Below are 24,420 nucleotides of genomic sequence, written 5' to 3' on the forward strand. Positions count from 1 at the left end.
TTGCCCAGAGCAAGAGTCCAAACTACGACAATAATTAGATCTGTCAGGTGTGAATTTATCCTGTAAAGCCAAGTTATATTAGATAACGCTCATGTCAAATTATTATAATACTTGTACCTCTATCCACAATTTCATCATTTTTCCTACTGTTGTTGATAGGCCACCTGGCCATTACTTGTCAGCTTCCTCTTGCACCTGTTTTGTGACTAAAATCTATCAGCTTGCAAAGTGCAATTTCGATTGGTGTCAGATACAAATGCTATCCATTTATCCACTTTCTAACTTCCTAAACCACTTACATGACACTACAGTACAGTACAGTAGTGTCATTAAAAACACAATCTATTTCCCCAACGTTTGATAAATATAAATTTAATTGCACTCAGAATTTGCAAGGAACCCGTATACTTTGTTACTATCACTTTGTGTCCCATCCTACTGCTGTCAAGCTCAACCATTTGTGTTTGTTCTGTGTGTAAATAAAGGTATTCTTGAGGCAGTTTTACATCAATCAGCCATCAGATGAGGGTGCTTGATTTGGCTTCTAAACTATATGGATGGTCCAATCTTAGCATCTTACTTGAAGGTAGCCCAACAAAATGTTACCCAGACTGGGGCTGAACAGTTTGAACCTAAGGATAACATCTATTGCTCCAAACTTAGAAAATAAGAAAAATACTTAATATTTACCTCTATGTCAAAGCTAAAAAAGAGCTTGTGGAAATCAGGTACTTTCTGCAAGTCCAGATACTGGTGCATGAGAAGGAATTTGTTTATCTTGATGTACATGTGATCCTCTGTGAAGAGATGAGAAAGAGTTACAAAAGCACTATTAGTTGGCAGATAAAATTAATTAACCAAATTCCCTTTAACACTGACTTTAATATAAAAATCGGGGTGGGGTTACAATGCAATGCTTTGAACGAGAGTCTAAAGGTCAGGAAACCCTCATCCCTTTTTAAAAGGCACCCCAAACAAAAAAATATATAGTATTCATTGTCTATCTTTGCACTGTAAAGTCTCTTTCATACACAAATGGTAAAAGAAAGAGAAATACAATGAAAAAGCACTACCTGGAAAATACACATTGCAGTAGACAAATTTAGTGAAAGATCACAGAACTGTTCCGCAAATTAACATGCGGATGGTCGATGGATGAAAGGAAGATTAGAAAAAAGATAAAGGGGGTTATTACAACTTTGGAGGAGGTGTTAATCCGTCCCAAAAGTGACGGTAAAGTGACGGATATACCACCAGCCGTATTATGAGTTCCATAGGATATAATGGAGTCATAATACGGCTGTGGTATATCCGTCACTTTACCGTCACTTTTGGGACGGATTAACACCTCCTCCAAAGTTGTAATAACCCCCAAAGTGTTGAAAACCAGGAATGTCTCAAAATGAAAGAACTTAGCCTTGACAGGCGTAAGAATATCAGCAGAGGCCACAAATGCCACAACCAAGCCAATAAAGAGGCACATTTTGTTAAAAGAAATCTATTTGAAAAATTCTGTTTTATTATCTTTTCTGAATAGGGAGGGCTTTATGTATATCTCACCCTGAAGACGTCAGCTGGGAAGAGTAAGAACCCATGACGTTATAGCCAGCTAACCAGCACAGGATGATCAATGCACCCCGATTTTATGACCCAAAGTCTGCAATTTCAGAAGAGTGGAAAGTGCAGCCTGTTAAGCCAGTTCATTCAGAAAACATACTTGTTTTAAGATACTCAATTAATGTTTCAGTCGAATAATTATCAATAATATTTAGCAAAGGCAGATCTCATTTTTGGTTTGTGGAAGAAAATAGCATTTAGTTAAGGCTGTTGCTTATAATGAACACAATGAACAAGTTACCTACTTTCAGTATAACGCCTTCTGGTGGAAATTCTGTTCAACATCAGATTCCTCATCTGTAGAATATTTCAGAGGCACCAGATTAAATCCAGTAAAAGTAAGCAGCATTGCTCCTGCACGCTAGTGGGTGGCACGATGTGGTTCCAAGCTGACATCGTTCCGCCCCAGAAGTACCGATGGACAGGCATTTAAACACTAGCCATCAACTTCAGATTATTTGCTGACCCATCCGCCCCAGAAGTACCGATGGACAGGCATTTAAACACTAGCCATCAACTTCAGATTATTTGCTGACCCACTCTGGGATGCAGAACCTAACTATAACCAGATGGATCAGTGTGCTGATCTTTAGTTTTGTTCCATTTTCACCTATGAAAAACTGACTAACACATAGAACAGGGAGGCAGGAGGGCAGTGAGGAATCTGCGGTTAAAAGAGTATCCAACACAAAGAACATTACCAACGGTAAGAACTTGTTCTTCTGATGGATATTTCTAAACACAGATTCCTCACCTAAGAATAGCTACCAGAGCAGTACCTACCAAGGTGGTGGGGTCTGTGGAGCTGCCCAAATTAAGAAGTCCTGCAGGACCAAATGGATGAAATGTCCTTTCCAACGGTCCTGGCTGTCAAGGCAGTAGTGGTTCATGAATGAGTACACTGATGTCTATGTTGAGGCCTGCCCGATATTAAAAATAGGTCCCCCACATGCCAAAGCAGTCGTAGCAGCCTTGACCCTGGTGGAATGCACCCTCAGTCCTTCTGGAGGCTGCTTCTTGGCCAATGCGTAGCAGAGCTTAGCGCAAAGGACTATCCTTAACCTTAACACAGTCCTTTCCTTGCTCTTATTTGCTGCACACAACCCTCAAAATGCTGATGATCTGCACAATGATCTTTAGTGTAATAGTCCAGCCTGTGGAGTCTCTCCTCCTCTTTCGAAGGATGAGTCGGAGCAAAGAACGTTTATGAGAGTGATGGCTTACCCAACTTGAAAAAGAATCACGACCTTTGGCAAAAAGCAGTCCTAACCTACTGTATATATTAATGAAGTAAGTAACAAATTCCAACTCACTGTGATTGGAGGCCATCACAGATATAGTGACTGCTGAGGCCAGCTTTCTAATAAAGCAAACTTTTTTTTTAAAAATGCAGCCTGTTTTCCTAAACAGAACAAAACTGCATTTAAAAAGAAACGTTTTTTCAAAAATGTTTGTTTAAAAGGAGGAAATGGTGCCCTAGACCACTGCCTGCTCTCAAACAAACTTTTGATTGCATTCACCAAGTGGAAGGGGTCTCAAAGGGGCCTCTCTCCTTCTGTGAATGGGTTAACACCTCATTTGATGTGTCGTTAAAAAAAAGATACAACAAACAACAAGACATATGACAGTTTGCTTTGTAATGGATCCAGGTGCCACTAGCTGAGTTTGTCTGCTCTGGCAGTGAAAGATCTCACCAGGAGGTTCTCTGCCCTGATGCTCCAGAGAGGAAGTGCCTCTTGGCACAGCACCCAGTACTCCACCCTGCTTATTGCAGTACCATAAAGCAGTAAAGTAACCCTTCATCAGACAGGCTAGCTTGACTGCAGTGGCAAGCAAGCCTGGCTGATGAGCCAAGCTAGCCTGGCTGATGAAGGGTGATACCCTGAAACTGGTCCCAGGATGCTTGTTTGCGGTCCAGGGAGGACCTGGCTTGGCAGTTCGGGCTGGACTGTTCCCATGAGGGAAAGGGTCACAACTGATTTGCATATAGCTGGGTCCAAACTGGGGTGGCATGGTGAGCAAAGGAACGATGGATTAAACCCAGATCTGTGACTGGGGGTGAATGTATGCATTGTTCAGCACTCCGCCCATCATCCTTTTGTGTTGCTAAAGTTGCCCTAAGTGGGAAGAGAATGCCCAGATGTGGGTCCCGTGCTCACTGTGCCACTGGATTCAAGCTAGCCTGGCTGATGAAGGGTGACCCCCCTGAAACTTGTCCCAGGATGCTTGTTTCCAGTCCAGGGATGACCTGGCTTGGCAGTTCAGGCTGGACTGTTCCCATGAGGAACAGGGTCAAGACTGATTTGCATATGACTGGGTCCAAACTGGGATGGCATGGTGAGCAAAAGAACAATGGATTAAACCCAGATGTGACTGGGGTGAGTGTTTGCATTGTTCGGCACGCCGTACATCTTCCTTTTGTGTTGCTAAAGTTGCCCTACGTGGGAAGGGTATGCCCAGACATGGGTCCAGTGCTCACTGTGCCACTGGATTCAAGCTAGCCTGGCTGATGAAGGTGATACCCTGAAACCGGTCCCAGAATGCTTGTTTCTGGTCCAGGGAGGACCAGGTTTGGCAGGTCGAGCTGGACTGTTCCAGTGAGGGTCAAGATTGATGTGCACATGGATGGGTCCAAACTGTTGTGGGATGGTGAGCAAAAGAACGATGGATTAAACCCAGATCTGTGACTGGGGGTGAGTGTTTGCATTGTTCAGCACTCTGTCCATCATCCTTTTGTGTTGCTAGACACTGAAGCACCACACTAGTGTTGACTGCTCTGTCCCAGCAGTCGATAGTGTCCATTCCGGAATGGATAATATCCTCCGCACCCTGAATGGTTGGCCAGAAATTCCTCAGGGAATCCTGGAAAGAACTCATCAACCATCTCCCAAAAGCGTGGTAATAGCTCCCCAACAAACAGCTTGTGCTGACTGACCGGAAGGCTGGGTTGTATTATGACCTGTTTCCTGAATGCTTCAATTCTCTTTAACCCCCTGCCTGCGGTGGGGTGGGTGCCGGGAATGAAATGGGTTTCACTTTGGTAGTAGAAGCCTGAACTACCAGGGATTCTGGAGTAGGGTGCTGCTTCAGTAGGTTTGGGGCACCAGGTGCTGGCCTGTGGCACCTGGCTACCTGCCTTGTCACTAGTGTACATTGACCAGGTGCCCATTAATATGTCAATCAGGACTTCACTGAATGGCAGTAAACGGTCAACAGAAGTATGTCCAGGTAGAAAAACTTATGTTAACACACTGTTCTAAAAATCTGGGTGTGGAAGCTGGAAGACAATGACCGTTGTTCCACCACAGCAAAGGAAGCACTCTCTTCCGCTGATGGTCCAGGTGGAAAACACAATGCATGTATTCAAGGAAGTGTACAACCCATTGGTCTTCTGCAAATCTTTTTAGAGATTGTCTTCATCATAGTCTGGAGGGAAATAATACCCATAATCTCCATTGTCATCTGTTACAGCAGGCTGACTCTGATCAGAGTTGAAACTGAAAGACTGTAGGAGTGCTGATGTGAGGCTCCAAGATAAGGGCAGAACCTGAGACTTGTTCAAGAGGTGCAGAGGTGACAAGTGTGGAACTGCCTGCAGTACTCTGACTGGAGACCTCCGTAGATCCCTGGGGCCCAAAGATGTACCACAGGGAGACGGAATAGGACCAAGGTTTCACAACATGGTCTCTTTAAAGACCTGAAGATGTTGCGATGTCGCTGCTGGCACCGGAAGCACCAGGATCGCTGGGGAAGTAGGAACAAGACTGAGAGACACTTACCAGAAGTGACTTACCAGAAGACTTAAAACTGTGACAAGGACCTGATGCTGGAATGATTCAGATAGCAGGAACTGGTCTGCATCCTTGACTACGAGCAGGACTTCTATGACTTCTTTTGATGTTGGGCAACATATAGCTTCACTTTCCCTGATGACCTTCCGATGCAAAAGAGCATGCTCCTTGCTGGAATTGAAATTGTGTCCCAACCCAAACACCAGAGCCAAACTTCACAATGGTCTGTCACAGACAACTGTTTGTGACAGTTCCCACAAGGTTTGAACCCTGGAGTTTTAGGATGGGACATAGTACCCTTGCACACTGGAAAAACGATTTTTTTGAGAAAAATGTAATCAACTGATGAGAAAAAAGTGGGAGCGGGCTCTGAATTGGTGTACACAGTTATGTAAAGAATGAAACAGATGTCGACACACAGGGGTAGTGCTTATATACAGTGCCACTGTCACTGCTTTAGCAGAACAAAGTCAATGCATAGATGCAATGACAATATACCGCAGTGCGGAAGCAATTGAGTCTCCAATCAGATCCAGTCTGGAGCGTGGCGATATTGAAGGTGAAGAATCTGTGGTTAGAATATACATCAGAAATTGGTAGTTATTAAATCCAGTTAAGCTACAAAGTAGAATATAAATAATGTAACATCTGATACTTAACCTGGGTTTAAGCACTGCTGGGCCACCTTTGCAACGTAGAGTGTTAATGGGAAAGCCAGTCTAAGATTCTGTCGTCTGATGCCATTTTTTAACACATTCATGAGATAAAGCAACTAAGAAAGAGAGCAGAAAAAGAAGTCTGAGCCATTATCATCGTTAAGAATCACACACAGGGATCTCTGTTTTTCTTCAAAAGTAAAAATGTGCTTGGAGGAGACAGGGGAGAGGAAATGTGTTGCCAAGCTTGTTTAATTTTAGTAAATACATATTTGGATGCGTTTAAAGGGAGTCCAGAAAAAAAATAGTTTTGACGTGAAGTAAAACGTTTTTAATGTCTTTGGTTCAATGGCATTTTATGGTAAGAATATTTAATACTATAAGACCATTTGCACCACGAAAAACACATAAAATATGCAGAGGCCAGGATTTACAAGAATAATATCTTACCACAGTTTGGACTCTGTGAAAGGGAAACAAACTTTGCAGGGGTTATTTCAGGTACAGAACAATATCTCAAAATCACAATTCCCCTGCTTAAACAGAAACGAAGAGGTGGCAAGGTTGACAGTGACAATGCAGTCCAAAAGCTAATCTGCGACTTGAAAGAAGTGATCATCTTAGAAAAATTCCCATTTAATAAATTCAGAGTTTCGGGATATATTTGAATGCCTAGGTAGCAAAATGTATGTGGTGCCAATCTGATATGTTTACCACAGCAGGGAAGGGACGGTGCACAGGTGACCGCAAATGTAAAGGCATATGACCTATAGTTCAAACACAGGCCAGAGAGACTGACAAACCTAAAGAGTAGTCTAGAAATCTCACTTAAACCAGCCTGGGGGTCCCTCATATATAATATCATATTATCAGTGTATAGTAAAACTGCATGTAGCGAGGAACCCTGGGGAATGCCCCATTCATGTGCCTCTTGTCGAAGCTGTTGTGCCAGCGGTTCTAATGCCAGAACAAACGGCAAAGCGAAAGCTGGCATCCCTGTCTCGTAACTCGATGCACTAAATATGAAGAGGAATTATGAGGGCCAGATCTAGCTCATGCAGTGGGTCATGTGTACAGTAATTTAACCCAGTAGAGCTAAGAGGGGGGATACCAAAATACAGTAGCAAACCCCAGCTATATGTGTCGAAAGCCTGGTGGATGTCTAAGGAGAGGCAGCGGGCTATTGGGTATGGGCTGTATCAATCACCTGATACAAATGGCGTATGTTGAATGAGGTATTGTGGAATAAATCGGCATTGATAAAAGTCTATCAGTTTGGGAAGCAGGGGGAGGTGCCGGTGAACCAGCACTTTGCTCAAGATTTTGTATTCAGTGTTAAGTATGGATAATGGTCTGTAAGGGGCATTTCTTCTGGGGGCTTGTTTGGTTTCAGTAAGGAACTTACCAGAGCTTGTCTGGTAGTGGAGGGCAGTATTCCTTCATCCAGGGAGGCACTGTATAATCCTTCCAGTTGGGGTTAAGCGGGTCGCAAAGGTAGCGTGAAATTCACCAGGAAAGCCGCCTGAGCCCGGTGTTTTAGTGTGGCTGAGCTCTGCAGTGGCGCTGTGGATCTCCCCCGTGGGAATAGGGGCGCTCAATACTTCCCTTTCTGCCACCGACACATGGGCAGGGTCGATTGTTCCAGAAAGGACTGAATATCGGCTAGGTCTGCCAGTGGGTGGGGAGCCATGTACAATGTAGGCTGAAAATTGTGGATATTGGTAACCATGGTGGCATGACTATGGAAGGATAGGAGTAAGTGAGAGTGGTGGTCTCATAATGCTCGGAGTTTCTGTACATAAACTCTGTAATTAATAAGGCGCAGCCGTTCAAGCAGTTCGGCATAAGCAATTCTGGCTTCTTGTAGCTGCAGGGCTATGTCCTCATTTTCGTTAGTGGTGTTTTCTAAGGGACCTAGGGTGGTCTCAACCTGTGTAAGGTCATGAAGGACCGGCTGCATAGAATTGCAACTTAAAAGGCTTCCCATTCCACCCTGGGTTAGGAGGTGGTGTTGGTATTCTCTGCAAAGTAATTGTCAATGGTGGTAGCCATTACTTCTCTTAACACTGCGGCTTCTAGAATCTGTGGTTGTATCTGCCAGCAAGGAACAGGAGTGGGTACGTGACCCCACTATAATTTGAGTTCTAAGGGATTATGATCCGAGAGGGTTGTTGTATTCTATGGTTTAATGTAGGGGGCATCGCTTTAAGGAATGCGGGAGGTATTCGAATGGGGGATACGTAATCGAAGGGAAATGGAATTAAAAACGCAGAGGGCCATTCTACGATGGACGGAAATGGAAACAAGATGTACTTTATTGCTTGCCAATAAATATTACAAAATATACCTGGATCTACCCATATTACTTTACAATTTTGGCGACGAGGATTTGAAGAACCCTTTCCCTGTGCCTTTTCCTGGTCTGCCCAGCCCTCAGGACATCAAACCGTCGGTCGGAGGAACGGAACGTTTTAGTTGAATTTAGAGACGCTTTTAAAGTCTCTCAAGACGCTGCCGGAGGATATTGTTGTTGCCCGTGTTGTTTCGGGTGTGAAACAGTACGAGAAACTTCAAGGAGGGCGGAGGCATTTCAGTTGGGTTTGCTTGGCAACCACGGACGCACCTCGGCACGAGCTCATCTGATAAAACGCTTGCTGCATCGTATTTGTTTACTTAAGACTATCAGCTTTGCGTTGGCCTTATATGAGTTTATTATGGTTGTCTAGCAACTGCAGGCACTTATCGCCGCGAGTTTAGTTTGAAAGACACTCGCTGCAATTATTTTTTTTTACTCTTTTGTCCAAACATTCTCCTTAATAATTACTGTGAGGTGACATTTTTCTACAACTGAATGTCTTTGAACTTTCCTTCCCCGGCCGTTTCTTATTGTTAATATTGTTCTACTTGTCTCTTGCTTGAGAAAAACTGTTGTAGTTTTGTTTGTTTTTTTAACATCCTGCAGCAAGAAATTTGACATTATTATTATAATAAAACATTAATATCAAACAAACAAAATGCAATTTGAACCTCCTGCAAAATTTCTACAACTAAAGGGGGACCCTCCTGTACCGTGGTCTAGATGGAAGGAAGAATTTTTCACTTATTTAAAGGCTATTGACGAAGACGGAATGTCTCAAGAAAGAAAAAAGAAAATTTTATTACACTGTTTAGGCTCCGAAGGGCAGCTCATTTTTAGGACGCTACCGCAAGCAGCCATTCAAGATGAGGAAATTGATGTTTTCAAAGACGCTTTATGTAAACTGGAAAACAGATTTAAACCAACAGGTTTAAATTTTATACTAGAACTCAACAGGAACATGAAACATTTGATGAATTTTTGACAAGTCTGCGCAGTCTGTCCATGCACTGTAATTTTGGGCCTATCACAGATGAGATGATCAGGGATCAGATCATTGTGCATGTGAGTAGCAGACGGATTCAGGAACAATTGTGAGAGATGGGGGATCCAAAATTACAAGATGTAATAAATACGGCAAAAGCACTGGAACAATCAGAAAAGTGGATGAGGACGGTACAAAACACTGAGAAAAGTAATATATCAAACTGGGATGTTGTTGGAGCTGTTGGGAACAGTACTGTCAGTAATAGATTCACATTGAGGAGTACTACAGGGATTAAGAAAGATGAAAGAAATAAGAGTGATAGAGTGTCATGTTATAGATGTGGAAGTTTAAGTCATATTGCAAATTCTTTGCTTTATCCTGCAATTGGAAAAGAATGCAACAAATGTGGAAAATTAGGACATTTTGCCAGAGTATGTAGGGAAATTAAAGGGGGTGATGGCAATCAGAAAAAACAAAACGCATACATTCAGGATTAAAGGGAAAAAGGGGTCGTATTGTCTGTTAAAAATGATGTTAGTGACAGGAATGGGAGGGAGGTGAAACAGCCTAAGTGTACAGTACTGGTTGAAGGTCAAGAACTGGAACTCATAGCGGATTCTGGTTCCCCTTGGACAATCATCACATCGGATTATTTTCTGGAGAAATTTAAACTGGTTTGGAGTCTATCTGACTTGGCTTGCTCTGATATTTTGGCAGAGGGATTTGATGGTACAGCAATCAATATCGTAGGGTATGTGAAAACAGTTGTGTGTTTTAAAGAACGTACGGCACAAATCAAGATGTATGTTGCTGAGAAAGGTGTTAACGTTCTGGGGTGGAGAGACCAAGCAGAATTGGGAATAATTTTGAACCCGAGGGCTAGTGAACCAGTGATGTTGGTGGGAGATGGTGATAAGACTAATTGGATTACCTCCAAATTTCCACAAGTGTTTTCTGAAACTTTGGGTAAACTGAGGAATTATAGCCATAAAATTAGGCTGAAAGAGAATGCTAATCCGGTTGTGCAAAAATTGAGGAATGTTCCTATTGGTGTGCGTGAGGAGTTGAAGGGGGTCTTGGAAGAAATGGTTAAAGAGGGTGTTATTGAAGAAGTGGAATCCTCTGAGTGGGTTCCACCCATTGTTTTAGCTCGCAAACCGGATAATTCATTGAGACTGTGTGTGGATCTGAGGGCAGTGAATGCAAGTATCATAGTCAACTGCCATCCTCTTCCTAATATAAATGAAGTGGTTAGTATGCTCGAAGGAGCGAAAATCTTCTCTACTTTAGATTTGAGGTCGGCTTATCACCAAATTGAACTCACTGAAGATTCCAGTCACCTCACTGTGTTCATCACTCCAAAAGGACTATACCAGTTTAAACAAATGCCTTTTGGATTGGCGTCAACGGCATCTGTGTTTCTGAGAGCAATGTTTATAATGTTCAAGGATATGGACAAATTTGTAAAGTGTTTAAGATGATGTGTTGGTCTATTCCAAAGATGAAGAAGAACACAAAGACCATTTGGTTAAGGTGTGTGAGGTGTTCAACAGAAATGGGCTAACCTTGAAGTTCAAAAAGTGTCATTTCTTTGCCGAGTCAGTTGATTACCTGGGCCATACCATCTGTGGAAATGGGGTTGTGCCCAAATGTTCTCTAGTCAAGGCCATTATTGATGCACCTATGCCTGATAATCGTGAAAAACTCTTGTCCTTTGCTGGGTTATGTGAATATTATAGCCAGTTCATAGAAAATTTTGCAACTAAGATGGAACCTTTAAGAGAGTTAACCCAAATGTTCTCTAGTCAAGGCCATTATTGATGCACCTATGCCAGATAATCGTGAAAAACTCTTGTCCTTTGCTGGGTTATGTGAATATTATAGCCAGTTCATAGAAAATGTTGCAACTAAGATGGAACATTTAAGAGAGTTAACCCGGAAAAATGTAGAATTTGTATGGTCTGAAAGACAGGAGCGTGCACTTGAGTCTATCAAAGGAGAAATTGCTTGTGCACCCACTCTCAGACCTTTTAATATCCGAGCTCAGTGTATTGTGACAGTGGATGCCAGTATGTATGGTGTTGGGGGTGTACTGTCACAAAGATATGGCAGAGATGAATGGAATGTTAAGTTTGCTTCTCGCACTTTGAGTGATGCGGAAAAGAGATATGCGGTCATCGAGAAAGAGTTGGTGGCATGTGTTTGGGCAATTGAACATTTTCGCAATTACATATGGGGCTCACGTTTTGTGCTTCGTACTCATCATAAACCTTTAGTGGGCATTTTATCTCCAGGGGGTGGTTGGAATGCTACTGCCCGTATTGCTAGGTTGGTCTCGAGATTGCAGGAGTATTCCTTTCATGTTGAATATGTGCCAGGAAAAAAGCAATTCTGTGGCTGATTGTTTATCGCGACTTCCTCAGGAGGCTTCTGGTAACTTAGAGTGAGGAACATCTGGAGAATTGGATTTTGTTTCAGTGTTGTCTGAATTCATTGCTGATGAGTTTAAAGCCATTGAGGAGAAAGAGTGGTTTGAAAAGGATCAAGAGGATCTAGTGTTTCAGGAGGTCAGGGATTATGTGAGATCAGGCTGGCCAAAGAAAGATCGAGTTCTAGAAGAGGTGGCGCCTTTCTTTAAGATAAGGGAGGAGTGAGAGATTGAGAATGATTTAGTGTTTAAGAATGGAAAGTGTGTTCCACATAGGGGCAGGCAATAAGTAATTTTGAGTTTGGCTCATGCTGGTCATCCGAGTATGTCATCCATGAAAAGATTGATACGTACCGCTTTCTGGTGGCCAGGCATGGATAAGATGGCGGAGAGGACGGTTAGGGAGTGTAGTGTATGTGTGAATGCTGAAAAAATGTTGAAGACTGTGCCTGCACCTTTGCGTCCAGTTCCGTGGCCTGATTCTCCTTGGGAAAAATTAGGGTTTGACTTTTCGGGTCCTTTCCCATTTTTGCCTCATGAAGCTAGGTTTGCCTTGGTGTTAGTGGATTATCATTTCAAGTGGCCGGAAGTAAAATTGGTACCACAGGTTACATCTGCTGTGGTCATTGAATTTCTTAAAGAGGTGTTTTCTAAGGAGGGGTACCCTGAGATTCTAGTATAAGATAATGGAGTTCAACTGGTATCAAAGGAAATGCAGAGCTTCCTCAAGTACTGCAACATCAAGCATGTAACCACTTCATTATATGAACCACAAGAGAATGGTCACGTTGAGAGATTTAATCGTGTCCTAAAGGAGTGCATCGGTTGGGCACGGAGTTTTGGAGGATCTTGGAAGGACAAAGTGAGAGAAAGGTTATGGTATTACCGTATCACTCCCCATAGGGTGTTAGTCCGTTTAGACTTTTGAGAGGTAGAGATCCTGTGTCCAAACTTTGTCCCTGGTGGTTTCACAAAAAACGCGGTAAAGAATCTGATGGATTTGATCTTGGGAAAATCAAAGATCGGGTGAAGGTAAAACAAGAAAAAAGTAAGGAGTTGTATGATAGAAAATGGAAGGTGAAGGAGCCAACATTTGTTGTAGGTGATTGGGTTAGAGTAAGGAAACCAGGGCTCTTAAGAAAAGGTATGCCGAAGTTTGGAAAAGCCATGAGGATTGTAAAAGTGTTTAATAAGAAGGTGATTACACAAGATGGCAGAGTTTGGAATGTTAGTAAACTGGCAAAGTGCTCTCCTGAACAGGGTGATGCAGTGTATAGTGATTCTTTGGTTTCGGGACCCTTAATGAATGAGAGATCTAAGGAACCGGTTTATGAGGATGTGAGGGAGCATGGTGCGAGAGGTATGGTTGTTGAAGGTGAAAATTCTGAGTACAATGGAGGACGGAAGAGTAACGAAGAGGGCAGTATGGGTGAGAGTGTGGTAGAGGATTCTATAGCTTCAAGAGTGAAGTTCGAAGGCCATACTAGACAAAGGTCTTCACGGTTGGCCGATTTTGTGTATATATATATATATATATATTAAAGTGCACCATGTTCTTATTCTCTATGCTTAGGATACTTGGTAATTTTTCTTTTAGGTTGTTTAGTTTATATTTTTGTTTCTATTAAGGGGGAAATGTGTTGTATTCTATGGTTTAATGTAGGGGGGCATCGCTTTAAGGAATGCGGGCGGTATTAGTATGGGGGATACGTAAGACGAGGGGAATGGAATTAAAAGAACGCGGAGGGCCATTCCACGATGGACGGAGATGGAAACAAGATGTACTTTATTGCTTGCCAATAAATATAAAAAAATATACCTGGATCTACCCATATTACTTTACAAGGGTCTTGCCTAGATATGTGGTATGAATGATCTGTGGTTGGAGGTAAGGGTGACAGAGCATCCTATCTAGGTATGAGAGTAACTGGCGTGGAAGAGAGTAAAAAGTGTATTCATATAAGCCCAGATTATGTTGAAACCAAGAGCCTGATAGAGACCACCCCTGTACCCACTGCTGTAAAGCCCTGGCCTGTCGTACCGGTTCTGCTCCAGGGAGGGGAGGATGGGAGCAGTCTAGAAGGGTGTCCAAAACAGTGTTGAAGTCCCCCCTATTATCCAGGGGTATTGTGCCGTGAGGAGAGTGGACTGGTGTGTTAAAAAGGCATCTAGTTACATATTAGGCACATAGATAGTGCCTAGTATTATTGGCGCCCCATTCAGATTACCCTAAGGAGAACATAACAGCCTTGAATATCAATTCTAGTATCTACTGCTTGAAAGGGAACTCCTGCTCTGGGCCAGATCGCCACCCTCAGGCAAAGGTGGAATAAGAGGTGTGAAACAATTGGCCTCTCCATGTTTGTATACAGCTTGAGGGCTTCGAGAGTAGTGAGATGTGTCTCCTGTAATAAAGCTATGTGTGCCTTGTGGTTGTGTAGTTGTGCTAGTGATCTATATCTCTCCTGCAAAGATCCCATCCCTTTCACATTCCAGGTGGTAATGTTATATTTACTTTCAACTACTAGCATTATGCAATACGATTCGACTTGTGTATCCGCATTATACCCAGCACACATCAATGTCATGTGTTAGAACAGAATAAGGCGGTGACAGAAAACCCCAAACAAACCCCCCAATACAAGGTCCAGCAATGAACATTCATTTGACCAAACTGTAATAAAAACTGAAAAATAAAGGAACAATTGTGCAATTGCTATGGGGGTGCGTGACCTTTATACCGCCCTGGAACCAACAACAACATAAGGAGGTCTTTTAGTCACTTATAATCTCCCAGACCCAGCACTCTGGAATCCAATATACCAAAAGCAACAAAACATAGTGAGTGACAGTATAAGGAGAAACATATATGATCAAAGAGAATATTCCTGGTGGGACCTGCAGAAGTTTGGCAGTAGCATCCTATGTAGTATGTGGATTTAAAACCCCACATTGTTAGGAATTGTGGGAAGAAAGAGGAGAGGAAGAGGAGAGAGGACTCCCATACTAGGTTGACTTACTATGAGGGGCAGGGAGCCCACACGTTGAGCTAAAGACAGCAGTATGAAGGAGAAAGGTGGTGGCTGAGGGTCATAATGTTTGCAATGGTCATCAAAAGGCAATCATTTTACCAGCAACAATATTCACTACATGCTATCCAATGAAACTGCTGGCAGTCTGCAGAGTGATAGAAGGGAAAATTGCTACACTTCACAGGAGTCAGAGTCTGACATACTTCCAGAGGATGAACTGGAGCTGGGGTGCGGGTCCCAAAAAAACAGCAGATGCGAGTGCAGCTTGCGGACTTTCCAGGGCCTGTTGCGGAGATGGGGTGGCTGTCATTAGGGGGTGGACGCCAGGGCCACGTCTCCGCTTCTGAGGCTGCCACTGAGGTCTCAGTGCTGGTGGGGCTAACGAATCAGGCCTCTTGAAAGTTGGGAAGTGTTGTTCCAACCAGTCCCAGGCAGTTTCCAGTGTATCAAAAAAGAAGGTACGTTGCTCAAAGATCACTAAGTTTTGGGGGGAAAAGAAGGGTTTATGTCAGACCTACCTGGCGTAGTTGTTTGACTGCCTGGTAGGAGGAACGCTGGTGCTGCATTGCTAGTGTGAAATCTCAAACACTAAGATCAGCATGTTGTCCATCGTGAGGGGTGCGTTCTCCCTGGTACATCTCAGTCCCTGAAATTAAGTATGAAGGCCACGAAGGGGCAGGTGGAGCTCTCCTCTATGAACAGTTTTGACAGGGCCATTGATGCTACCCTTTTCTGTAACAAGTTATCTATATATTGCGCAGCGTACATTGTTCTGCTGTGCATGTCCTTCTGCATTCTCCGCCCACTCCCGCCTACTTTCTACTTGTTTGTGGAGTTGGACAGCTGCAGCGATCTGCTCTGTTTGCTAGGGTGTTAGTGAGGAGAGGGCTGCCTAGTTAGATCTGACTATCTGCTAGTTTACGAGGGTCATCTTTTAGGAGAATGAGATCTGACATTATGGTGCTGAGTTGTTGCTCGATGGTTACCCTGTAATCTTGTATCATGATGTCAAGTTTATCCACTGGTGATACAACCAGAGTGAGAGGCACACAGTCTGCAGGTCCCATTGTGGAGGAGCAATCGGATGCAATAGATTGGGAGAGCTTGAATCCGGAAGGCACATCAGTCTTGGCCTTGGAACACCCCATGTCCAGTGTTTGCGGTTTATCAAGGCACCTAGGGTATGTGGGCTATTTACAGTTCTGTCAGTTCAGGGTGGTATCACAGGTGGCGTGGATAAACATTCGTTGAGCTCCGTCCAACAAGCCAAACTGGGTTAATCAGTTCTCAATTGTGCCCTCTGGATATTTTTACACAGTGCTGAATTTGTAAATAAAAATGTACTGGTGCCTAAAGCTCTCCTCTGAAACACAAGAATGCTGTAATTGAATGCGCGAGCACATAATACTGAGGTAGCCATCTCGAGCCTCTTTAATCCATTTACAGCCACTCCCTGCCCCTTCAGCTCACTTTTGCACCTTTCTGCTTTCTCCCTTTGTGACTCTTTTTCGTTTTTCTCTTCCTCCATCTTTCACATATGTGTCTTTTGCTTACAGTAAATGCTTTAGGCAGAAAAATAAGTGACGGTCTTCAAAAATGAGTGGAGGTGCCCAGCACCGGACACCACCAACACAAATTAAGCACTGTTTTTAGAGAAGCGTGATTAGGTGGAGAGCAGCAGGAGACACCCTTCCTTCCATCAAGGTCTGTGATGGGAATTAGGAGGCGCTGTTTGGATTTGCCTCAGCCCCCATAAACTGTGTGATGGGGAGAAGGTGGGCCACAAGGTCGACGGTGGAGGGCCCACTGGCGCACACTTGCAAACGGTTTTGTTTAGCATAGCAACGGTTTTCCTTGTCGCAGGTAGTGGGGCTTCTGCTATACTCCTGAATGTTCTCCTGTGTGGCCGCAGGCACACTGGGGGTCACAACCTGCGGCAGTATGTCAATGAGATCAAAAAATGTGGATTGGTCTCAAAGCTGAGGTTGGATTTCTGGGCTCAGTCCAAGCACATTTTGCTTGTGTGACTGACACTACTTGCAGCTAGCCATGGCCCCAGAGTCTCTCCACTTCCTTAGAGCGATTCGGTGCAGTGTAAAAGTTAGGCAAGGTGATGGATTGGCCTACATGAAATGGAGTGATGCTTTAGTCTGAAGGATCAGGTTGTTTGGCGAAAATAAGATGTAGGAAGGTTGTGAGTACGGAGGTTGAAGCTCACGGACCCTCCAGGCAGATGTAATTGCCACTAGAAAGGCTGGCTTGATGGTGAGGCGCCTAAGAGGGCAAGAATGAAGTGGCTCAAAAGGAGTACATATTTAAGAAGAAAGAACAAGATTTAGGTCCCATTTAGGCATAACAAAAGGGAGCTGGGGGAGACGTGCTGCAGACTTTGAAGGAAAGTTTACAATACGGAACTTGAAAAGGGAAGGTTGATCTGGCAGCTGCAGAAATGTGGAGATAACAGATAGATAACCTTTTAGGGTGCCCAGTGGAGAGCCCTGCAGGGCCAGATGAAGAATCAACATAAGAACCTTAATAAGGGGAGCAGATATGGGATCAACCTGTTGCTCAGCACACCATGTCACAAATGTATTCTAAGAGCCGGTGTACACCATCTTGAAGGAGGGAAGCAGTGCTACCAAGACAACATTGTAGACTTCGGGCGGAATGTTGAAAGTTGTCAACTGCTGCGGCTCAATCTCCATGCATGAAGGCAGAGAGCTGACCGGTTTGGGTGGAGAAACCTCCCTTGCAGCTTCAACAGAAGATCCTTCCGAAGGGACAGCCTGATTGGAAGACCGATGGCCAAGCTCAACAGCTTGGGATACTAGAATCACTGAGCCACAAGGATGACTTGGGCCCGGTTGTTCCTGATTCTCATGAGAACCGTGGGCAAGAGTGTTATGGGAGGAAAGGCGCACAGGAAGCCTGAGCCCCACATAAGAATAAAAGTTTCTCCAAGTGAGAGTTGCCTTGGAAACTCTGGCGTGCAGCACTACTGTCATTGTGCGATCTCGTTGGTGGCGAGTAGATCTAACCAAAGCTCTTCCCCCTGTTGTAAGAGACCTTGCATCACCTCTGGATGGAGATGCTGTTTTTGACTCGCTAGGCATCTCCGGTTGAGTTTCTCCTCTCTGGCGTTCAGAGATCCAGCCAGATTTTGAACCACAAGGGATGTGCCCACTTGTTCTCAAGAGTTGCTGGGGCCTCTTGACAGAGGGTCCACCATACCACACCACCATTTGTTGTAGTACCAAATGGAGGTGGTGTTGTCCCTGAGAACCTGCACCAGCCTTCCCTTGTTAGAGGGTAGAAAGGTTTCAATGTCAACCGGATCGCACAGCGCTTCAACAGGTTGATGTGGAGTCCGGATTCCATCAGAGACCAGAGTCCTCTGAACTCCACCTTTCCTAGATGGCCAACCAATCCCAGGAGTGACACATCTGTCACTACTGTCAAATCTGGTTGGGGAAGGGAGAGAGGTTTGCTGCTGACCCAATTGCGGTTTGTTAACCACCACTGCAGGCCTTTTGCAGTGCCCTCCAAGATCTAGACAATGTCAGAGAGATTCCCCTGATGCTGCACCCACTGGAAGTTCTGATCCCACTACAGAGCCCGCATATGCCAGCAGGCATGTGTTCCAAGCAGGATGATGCAGGAGGTCATGAGGCCCAGCAGTCTCAGTCAGTCTCACCACAATCCAGGCAAGGATAGAGGCTGAAACATCAGTATCATAGCCTGAATACCCTGGATTCACAGCTCAGGGGACATGCCCAAAACTGCACAGTGTTCAGAACAACTCTGGTGAAAGGGAGTGTCTGAGAAGGGATTAGCTGTGACTTTGGCACGTTGATAATGAATCCCAGTGAATGCAGAAGGTCTGCTGTAGTTTGGACGTGAGAGACGACTGCCTAGGATAAGCCTCCTTCAACAGCCAGTTATCGAATGCTGGCACCCCTGATCTATGCACATGAGCTGCAACCACCAACATCATCTTGGTGAACTCTCGAGGGGTGCAGGTAAGGCCAAAGGGGAGCATGGCGAGCTGAAAGTGCTCTTGGTCTACTGTGAACCACACATAACATCTTTGGGCAGGCAGAACGGGGAGGTGTAAGCATGCATTCTGCCAGTCCAATGCTACTACCCAGTCTCCCATTCCAGGGCAAAAAGGACTTGAGAAAGTGTGAGCATTTTGAATTTCTTTCTTTTTCAGGAAGATATTGAGAGGGTGCAGGTCTAGGATAAGATGAAGGCCTCACTCCTTTTTGTGTACTAAACCGTAGCGGGAATAGCAACCACAACCTACTTCTGATGTGGACACCCTCACTATGGCTCCCTTGGCCAAACAAACTACTACTTCCATGATGAGTAAGGAGAGGTGGTCCTCTGTCAGCCTGTCATAAGAGGGTGGCATGGGTTGAGGGGTGGTCGGAAAGGGGGACAGACCCTCCAGACAACCTGGAGAAGCCAGAGGTCTGATGTTAGTGACCTTTATTGGTGGAGGTGATGAGGAATCCTGCCACCGACATGTTGCCTATGATGGTCAGATGTCAAACTACAGGGCTTGGCGGCTGTGGCTGCCTGGGGGTGGTGGACTGGGACGACCTCTGGCTCCCTGACCCACAGGATCTGCGGGTGCTGCACCTTCCACCTTGTAGAGGCTGGAAAGCTTGCGGGTTGTGGTAGCCGGACAGGTAGAGAGGTGGCTGAAAACTCCTTCCGTAGCCACGAAAGAAGAGACAGGCAGACTGGAGGTGATGGGCACCTGGCACTAACTCTTCTGTCCTTGAAGTGGTTGTGCGTTGAATCTGCCTTGTCTCCGAAAACACGAGTGCCATCAGAGGACATGTTCTTAAGTGAAGCTTGGACATCCCCTAAAAATCCGTTGTCCTCAGTCAGGCGTTGCACCATAAGGTCACTGACGACGAAACCACTCTGCCAAGTGAGTCTGTTATGTCCTGTCCACATCTGATTGTGGACTTAGTTGCGTCTCTCCCATAAGCCACTGCTTGGGAGAGTATGGCCCAGGCCTCCTTCGAGACCATAGGGAGTACCTGCGCACCTGGATCCCAAAGGGCATGGAAATAACAGCCCAAAAGGCATGCGGTTTTCACAGACCGTAATGCCAGACTGGGGAAAGAAAACATCTTCTTACCTAAGGTGTTCGGCTTTTTGGACTCCCTATCCGGTGGAGAGCTGGGAATGAGCCAGGATTTACATGGGAAGTGGAGGGAGGAAAGAGAAGTACTGAGGGACAGGGAAATGGCAGTGGGCAATTGTCCTGTTCATAGGAGCCTGTGTACAGGGTATGGACAAGCCCCTTAGTAGGACACCTGTGGGGGCTTCATTAAATGGGAGATGCGGTTCTGAAGGGGTGTCTCCCAGCTGAAGCACCTCCGTGAAGACATTTGTCTTGATAACGACACAGGGTAGCTGAGTTCTAAGACCTTGGCCACCCTTCTCCCCACCATAGCCAATGTGGCACCCTCCTTTGTAGCCATGGTATGGGGGGAGAGATTAAGCCAGAATCTGGCGAGGTGTCCAGTGTGCTGGCATCCACCAATTTATCACACCAGTCCATGTCAGGGTCAGGTCTCGAAAAATCATAAAAATGTTACTAGAGCTGCAGGTTGAGTAATCTGAATAATCTACTTGACCTAACTGTAATGTACTTGATCCGTTAATGGGTCTCAAATTGTGTACTCCTAAGAAAATATTTTATTTTACAGTCGCCTTTTTTTTCATTCTCACATATGATGCCACCTTCAAATATTTGAGTTTGGCATTTCTGCTATTAAAAAAACCTCTCTTTTCTTTGATTAAATAGACTAAACGTTCACTTGTATAGTGTATTAATAATAATCTGAAAACTGGGTTTCAGATGACATATTTAACATTTCCACATCGCCAAGTGAAGTGTTCTAATTTGTTTTCATCCTATTAAAATATTTTTTCTTCACACAGTAAATAAAAATAAAAATGGGCTTTCACAACTAATAAAATATATTTTTAAATGGCTGTACAGTTGACTTAGTTATTTAATGTTGTGTGTAATAGAAAACCTGACAGCCTACAGCCTTTCATTTCACACACTTTGTACAACAGGTCAGAGAGTTCACCTTACAAAATACTGGAACTCTGTATTCAGAAGGAAAAGTAATTGTAAGAAGACAAACTGACTTTTGACCTTTGTCTCTGAACACAGAACAAATCTGACAAGATAAGAACAAGATTTAAAGGTGTCTTGTTGCTCTTTCAATTTCTAACTGAAAGGAACACCTGTTCTTTATCCACTCACCAGAAGGGCAAGTAGGTAAAATAGCTAAACCTGATAAAATATAACGTGCCATAGTGAGTGGGTGAGTAGATTTTTCAAGGCCTGAGGGTCCAGGGGCAGGTATTCTTCAGGGTCTGGTGACCCCTCCCAATCTTCCTCAAGTCCTGGCCCATAGGAATAGTGCTCATGCTCCGGCCTGGAAGAAATGCCTCTCTGGCTCAGTACTGAAGTCGGGGACAAAGAAGGAGATGGTGGGCACTGACAGTTCCAGGAGCGTCAACAATGGGACCGGCACAGGGGAAGATCAAGGTGCCATCTGTGGATCCAAGGGGTAGGGCTGGCACTGAGGTCAGACCTGCCGGCACAAAACCATTAGGGTCCTCTCCGGAACCCAAGGGGCCCGAAGGTGCTCCTGCGGGGACAGACTACTCATATATGAGGTGCATGACCGCATAGAACTTACGAAGTTGGCCAGGGAGGGAGTCACTCTGGCAACCGGAAACTGGGCGAGGCACAAAGACAGCCAAGGTGCAGGCTCAACCGCGGAGCCAGGCCAAGGGTGATAAGGCTCCCTCATCTTGTAGGATGACTTCAACTGTTGGATGACTTTTTGTGAGAGTTACTGGAGTGGGACAACTTCGACGAAGATCGATGGCTCCACGACTGACCCTGGAACCTTCCTCTTGACCAGACAGCGACCGTTGCAGAGGCACACGTTAGCGGTAAGGGGCTTGAGGGATCACTCCCTCAAGGTCTTGGGGTGCATAGTGAGACAATTGGCGAGGGTCTTGGCATCATGTTCACAGACAAGGCACCAGAGACAGATGAGATGCGGGTCCGTCAATGACATTTGTTGGTGATAGGCACCATAAGGTTTTAATCTAGCCTTTCTCGTGGGCATCCCTCCCACACCAGGAGAAAACAATTTCAAAAAACTTTGACGAAGACAAAAAAGGTCAGCCCAAAAATGACTGGGGATAGCTTCCCTCGTAAATGCACTGACTGGCGCAGAAGAAAAAGAACTGATGTCAGCACGCTGAGGTGGCGCCTATATGGGCACTGCGCACGCCACATAGCACGGACGCCGCCGCCATGCGGAGCCGAAGACCACATATGGACACGCAGGGGCCATGCTCACGAAAAATTTCCGGATCCAATCTGGTGCCATGGGATAGTTCTATAGTAAGGAATCTATGGCTAGAAATCTCTATCAAATAAGACAGAAATTGTAATAATGAATAACAAAGCAGAATCAGGGACTCCTCTTAGGCTGTTAAAAGTACACATTCACCTCCACCCCGAAAACATTTGCAAAAGTCTGAGAGTAATCATAGACAAGGAATTGTCCTTAAAACCGCTGCTAAGGTCGGTGATTTCTGTGTCTTTTTTGCTACGGGAACATCAAGAAGATAATTAGGTTCCTAACTTAAGATGCACTAATCATGAAGATAATGGCATTAATCATTTCCTGGCTGGATTATGCCAATTCACTATATTTGGGTTTCCCAAAAAAAACAAGTGGGTAGATTGTGGATTATTCAGAACAAGGCAGCTAGATTTATTTATAATCAACCTAGGAATTGCCATATCACTCCGTTGTTACTGGACCTTCAATGGCTCTCAGAGGAACAGAGGACTGTATTTAAAATCTGCAGCATCTCTATTTATGATTTAGGCAGTAATTATATCCAAACTAGAATTAAGAGTTATACTCCTGGTGGGTCGTTAAGATCTTCCTCATACAATATGTTGACTATTCCGACCTTCAAAAAGAATTGGATGGATGGCACTGGGTCTTCAGTACAGGCTCCTACTCTTTGGAATTCTCTTGCTCCTGCTCTTCTTAATTTTATGAGGTTAAAGAAAGACTTACAAATATGGTTATTCAAACAAGCCTTCCACCTAGGGTAAACCAGCAAAGTGTTGTCCGGCCCATCTTTAACTATTATTACCTACTAGTGCCAAGAAACCTTAGTGTGAACATGTTGTAGAAATTTTAATTTCATCCCTACCCCAGCCCACTGTGGACAACCCATTCCACTACCCAACCCATTCCACTACCCAACCCATCCCATCCCACTACCCACATCCCCCATCCAAGTCCCATGCCATACCACTAAAAGCTTTTTTTGATTAAGGAAGGAAGTTACCTTAAAAGTAGGAAACAATGTACTCAACTGCGACAAAATAAATGCAGCCTAATATCTGTTACAGGTTCAAAGATTGTACATGATCCTGCCACCTAATAGTTGTGATTGGACCTCGTGTAACATGTTTCAATTTAGAAAAACAGTGGGCATGGTTTACAATGAATGTTTGTTACACAGCTCATCTAAAATTATGACAGAAAATGCAGAACACCAGATGAATTACTAATCATAAAAATACCATGGAAAGAAATCAACTGAGTGACCTAATGGTGTCCCAGAGGCTCCAAAGCGTGTACTTGGTGAGTAAACTCACCTTTTGATTTGAAAAAGCTTTGCAAACACTGAAGACGATCAACAAGAATCTGGAACGGTGGTACAATCTAATGTACCAATTACATTTTAAAATATGAACTTTAATTTATTGATAATTAGTATTAGAATATTTTTTTATATATACACTACCAGTGTGCTATATTATGAAAAGTGGCTGGTAATAATATTATCCACCTCACTGTGTCTCGAGCATTTACTATTATTAACTGGTGAACACTGAAACGAGCTCATAGCCCAATATGTAAAATATGGTGGTCATTTTCTCGTTTGGCCTTGGCATTCCAGATTTCTAGCCTCCCTCAAAAGCTAGGGACATTACAGAATGACCCACTACTGATGACCACTATTGTTTCAAAATTTAAATATAATTTATGTATGTTTTGGTCACAGCTACAAGTTAGTACATAACGCACATGTGAATCTAACAAATTCACCTCGAATAATTATAATGCAGTCAAATTTTTATGCCACAGCATGAGAAATAACTCAAGAAAAAAATAATTCACCAACCAAGAACAATCAAGCACACCGATTTACTTGCACATCAGAATTCAATGATCATGTTCCCAGCTGGCAGACTTTAAAACGAAAACCGAAAGAGAAGAGGACTTTAGGGAGGGAATGGGAAACAGATATGCAGCTAGCTAGTAAATCGAAACTTAACCTGTCCCAATCAGCAAAAAGGAAATTACTAAATGGACTCAAACAGGTCATTCACCAAGAGTAAACTTACATTTGGACTCACATGAACAGGACGAAAAATCATACAATTTTAGTAGCTGGCTCTTTGAA

At 44.1% G+C, this 24,420-nt stretch overlaps 1 protein-coding gene across 1 annotated transcript in view; it reads right to left on the bottom strand.

Annotated features, from left to right (window-relative positions):
• Nucleotides 1–24,420, bottom strand: part of URB1 (URB1 ribosome biogenesis homolog) — a 683,114-nt gene that overhangs the window by 113,946 nt on the left and 544,748 nt on the right. The window contains exons 32-33 of the mRNA XM_069204026.1: nt 6,069–6,180; nt 691–797 (exon numbers count right to left, since the gene is read on the bottom strand). Of these exons, the coding sequence (XP_069060127.1) occupies nt 691–797; nt 6,069–6,180 (219 nt within the window). The remainder of the gene's footprint in view (nt 1–690; nt 798–6,068; nt 6,181–24,420) is intronic.

Source organism: Pleurodeles waltl, chromosome 8 (assembly GCF_031143425.1).
Source record: "Pleurodeles waltl isolate 20211129_DDA chromosome 8, aPleWal1.hap1.20221129, whole genome shotgun sequence".
NCBI classification, from domain to species: domain Eukaryota; kingdom Metazoa; phylum Chordata; class Amphibia; order Caudata; family Salamandridae; genus Pleurodeles; species Pleurodeles waltl.